General features: G+C 35.5%; 1 protein-coding gene across 1 annotated transcript; it reads right to left on the bottom strand.

Moving 5' to 3' along the window:
* Positions 1-928: 928 nt before the first annotated feature.
* On the bottom strand, positions 929-2,949 carry LOC121877694 (exocyst complex component 3-like). Its single transcript, XM_042383517.1, has 3 exons — positions 2,729-2,949; positions 2,067-2,199; positions 929-1,221 (listed from the first exon to the last, which is right to left on the bottom strand). The coding sequence occupies exons 1-3, from the start codon at positions 2,912-2,914 to the stop codon at positions 944-946; spliced, it is 597 nt and encodes a 198-aa protein (XP_042239451.1). The 5' UTR covers positions 2,915-2,949; the 3' UTR covers positions 929-943.
* Positions 2,950-4,377: the final 1,428 nt, after the last annotated feature.

The raw sequence follows: 4,377 nt of genomic DNA, 5'->3' as shown, positions 1-4,377 counted from the left end.
TGGTGTGTGCATGTAAATGGATGAAAATAAATGAAGTGGTCCCTTGTTAACCAAGGGACCACTGTATTGCAGTGTACTTGTACTGTACAATACTTTTTACTACAACGTACATATTGTGTCGGAAAAAGCGTAGTCTGGGGGTCGGCCCAGTCACTATTTCAATTAATCCCATATGTTCTGTTATTTCGTTTACGCGCTTCTCGTTTTACGCGGACCTCCATGGGTTTAATTGACCGCGTAAACCGAGACTATACTGTAGTCCAGTATGTGACGTCGACGACCCACCCATCTCCACCCCTCGAGATTTGACATTTGTTTACTGCTCGCTCTAAGGCAAGAGATGATGGTGGTAGTGCGTGTGATGGAGGGTGCGGGAGGGGTTTTGAGAATTGCAATTAAATGCCAGGTAGCGACGTGTCCTCCTAATATTATGTATTAAGTAATTATTAGATGTTTTAATTGCCTGTATGTTGGCCTGACGAGTTATTGCTAGGCATTTACATACCTAGGTATAAAGCTAGATGTCGCATTCTGGACTATATATCACAAAAACTGGTTTTTACAAAAAAAAATGGCTTTTTTACTTGATTAAATTTTCAGTTGTGATGGACAAAACTGCTTATTGAGTTAGGTAGAGCTTAAGGATATACTAGGGTTCCAACATATGGACTTAAGGTTGTAATATGTGAGTCACTTAAGGAGGGTGTTTGGCCATATATGCACTGTAGCCAGCAGAGACAAAGGTGTGTACTACAGGGGCAGATCCAAGGGGGGGGTCCTGGGGGTCCGGAGTCCCCTTCTCATCAGAAAAATCCAAAACCTTTTCTTTAATGCAGTATTGTACTGAAGCATTTTTGTATAGTAAAAAGAAATTACTATTGATCTCAAAATATCTCCTAATATTAAGTGCACAAGGCCTCAAAATGACCAAGAAATTGGTGAGTTAACTGTGCTCGCCATGTTCCCCCACCCACAACTTCTTGGACCTCACCCCTTTTGATATTCCTAGAACAACCACTGTACTGTACTTAATAATAGCAAGTATTTTACCAAAGTAATATCTATTTGATTGACAAGACAATAATAAGTTGTAAAGTACCTGTAGAGCAAACTGATCAGCCCGTTCCTCTCGCTCCACAATCCTCAGTGCTGTGACAATCTGTGTGGGTTCTTTCCGTACTGTGTTGAGTGTGCGCTGAAGAATGATCCAAACTTGTTTGCCTTTAGAAAATAAAAGTAAAACTCTTATATTATGATAAACATGAACATAATTTATCTATGACTGTTGTCTATGGTATTAGACTAAAGGTCTATGATATCATCATTAACCACTGTATGGGATCCCTTCTGTGCTGAATAAAATCGTCTGGCGTTAGATAAATAAAATATTAAAAGTGGCATCCCCATACTGAAGTGGTTAATTGGGATTGAGAACATGTTGGACAGACAAAGCTGGCACATTATTTAGAAAGATATTAAATTCTTATATAAAATAAGCATTTTTCATTGTTTGGTATTAATACACAAAAAAGAAATAAGAGACGGAACTTGAAGTTCCATTTTCTAATCAAGCCTGGATTGTGCAACTTATGTATAATACAGTGAGCAAAGTCTACAGGTTGAAGATTCAGGCTTTCCTGGGTTACAAAAGGACTAATTAACCTTCTCATCATATATACCCTGTGCCTTAGATCAGAGACCTTGAACACGAGAGTTACCACTCATAGCTGAAGGAAGGAGAGTCTCACAGTCACACTAGTCTGTGAGGGAGGAAATTTAACTAAATTGAAATGAAAATGATTTTTCAGGGCCTTCCCCTGCATTTTCAGGGTTAATATCTCTCGTCCAACAGCATAGTGGAAGTAAGAACAGTACAAAACATGCACACATCATTGATCATTCTCTATGAATTTTTCTTTCTACTTTCCTCTAATGATTTCCCTGAAGAGCAGTTGCTCCTCTGCTTCAGTGAGATAGACATCCTAGTCCAAGGGTTCTAAACTCTTCAAAATACTGTATTATACTGTGTTACCAAGTGCCTTAATTTGACAATGAAAGAAACTTACCTAAATCATCTGAAAGTTTTTGTACATCAGCAAAATATTCTTTCAGCATCCTTGTATCATTAGGGTTTTGGTGAGGCAACTTGTGCAGCTCAAACAAGAGGTCATCTCTGCTATTCTCTAAGTCCATCAGACACTGAAAAATTTGGCATGTACTGTATTAAGAAACTACTACCTTTAGTGTACCAATATTTACAAGTCAGTGGATTTTTGCCATAACCGGCTAAGTTCCTTACTAATGTTGTTTTACCATGAGTGCACTCTGATTGGCTAATCAAATGAAAACAACAATGCACAGAACCAATTAGAACCATACCTAACTTAACCTCACCTCACCTAACTTAACCTCACCTCACCTAACTTAACCTCACCTCACCTAACTTCATAACCTGTGCATTGTCGCTTCTATTTTCCTACTGTCATCCCAACAACATCTCTTGAAAAAATTAACGCAGTGGATAATTTGCCGTTTTGTTTACCGGTAATGGACGATTAGCTATCAGAGCACACTCACAGTAAAATAGTCTTAGTAGGAACTTAGCTGGTCATGGCAAAATGTCCACGGCAAATTTATAAAATTCAGTGGAGTTTATTTACAAATACTACAGTACAGGTACTGGCTTATTACTCCTGTACTAAACCTTTTGAGGCAAAAAAACACTAACCTGGTGAGCATAGAGCAGCCTTCCTTCTGAGATCCATTTGTGTGTCTTCTCAACAGACTCTGGTACAGTAAAAATATGTTTCAGGTTCTCCATGGCAGCAGCATATTGAGAGTGTCGGACGTATTCTTCGCGACACTCATACAGTCGTTCACTCAACTCCGGCACCCTTACCAGACTCAGCTCCATGTCTGATAAACTAAAGGTAATTGTTTAGAGGGAATAAACTATAAAATACAACTTGTATTTCATGTCATACATTCTACCCTTACAAGTCCTGAAGATACAATACACACCTGTATATTATCACCTCTGAGGAATCATCATCATCAACATTTTATGGCCATTTTCCACACTATCTGGGGGGGTTAGCCATGATTACCTGAAGGTATGGTGATTGGTGTCCCAGGTGTTATTAGACAAATCTAAAGCAAGTTTCAATGCTGGATGTCCTTCCTTTCACCAACCCCTCTTTTACAGTGGGAACTGGCCATTGTGTGTAGGATCTCCAAACACACTCTTAAGTGGCAAGGCAAGGTCACTACTCTCTGAAGTGATCAAAGATTACCTCCCTACCTGAAGGACTACGACCATAGTACAGGTACAATATTTAGATCTGAGAGATACTAAAATGTTGAACAGTATTGTACCAATCATTCCTACCTTAATGTGGTTTACTGTCTTTTTTCTAATAACAGAGGAGATATTTCTTGACAAGTTGGACAACAAAATATCCTCATATCTGCACAATACAGAGTCATATATCTCCTTAATAAATATTCATACATTTAACTGATATAGATTCATATACAGTGGTCCCTCGGTTAAAGAACTCAATTCGTTCCAGAGGGTGTTCGTTAACCGAAAATTTAGTTAACCGAAACCATTGTTTCAATGGGATATTGGGTAATTGGTTCCAGCTCACATTAAAGTATATACAAAGTTAAGTAAAAAATGCATAAAGTCAGAAACACTCCTAAAACTCCCCTAAATCGCCCTTAATATATATATATATATATATATATATATATATATATATATATATATATATATATATATATATATAGATAGATAGATAGATAGATAGATAGATAGATAGATAGATATATACTATATAGATAGATATATATATATACTATATAGATAGATAGATATATACTATATAGATAGATATATATATATACTATATAGATAGATATATATATACTATATAGATAGATATATATATATACTATATAGATAGATATATATATACTATATAGATAGATAGATATATATATATACTATATAGATAGATATATATATATATATATATATATATATATATATATATATATATATTAGTAAGTATGCTATAACAAAATCTAATTATTGGTTCTAGAACCTTGATCGTTATAGTATTCGTTCGTTAGGATTAACTGCCCAGGCCCCAAATACAACCACTTAACACTGAAAAATATAATATAAAATTGTAAAAATTGTAAAAAAGTGCATAAATATGCATCTAAACCCCTGAAATAAAGAGTATCATTAATATTTGTAATAAAAAAAACAATAAATTAGAAAAAAAAATTTAAATAATGTTCGTTGTAGGAGTTTCGTTCGTTATAGAATTCTCAATTTTATAGGTAAAACCGTTCGTTATAGGAATA

Source organism: Homarus americanus, unplaced genomic scaffold (genome assembly GCF_018991925.1).
Source record: "Homarus americanus isolate GMGI-L3 unplaced genomic scaffold, GMGI_Hamer_2.0 scaffold8034, whole genome shotgun sequence".
In the NCBI taxonomy this organism is placed as follows: Eukaryota; Metazoa; Arthropoda; class Malacostraca; order Decapoda; family Nephropidae; genus Homarus; species Homarus americanus.
Note: the sequence above shows the minus strand (reverse complement) of the source record. Positions and strands in the feature narration are given on the sequence as shown.

What these genes read in the sequence shown, in the direction of transcription:
- LOC121877694 (XM_042383517.1), bottom strand. Translation starts at nt 2,914, where the DNA reads ATGGAGCTGAGTCTGGTAAGGGTGCCGGAGTTGAGTGAACGACTGTAT. An exon ending in GGCTGCTCTATGCTCACCAG is followed by an intron (nt 2,200 to 2,728) that starts GTTAGTGTTTTT and finishes CAAATTTTTCAG; the next exon opens with TGTCTGATGGACTTAGAGAA. An exon ending in AAAACTTTCAGATGATTTAG is followed by an intron (nt 1,222 to 2,066) that starts GTAAGTTTCTTT and finishes TATTTTCTAAAG; the next exon opens with GCAAACAAGTTTGGATCATT.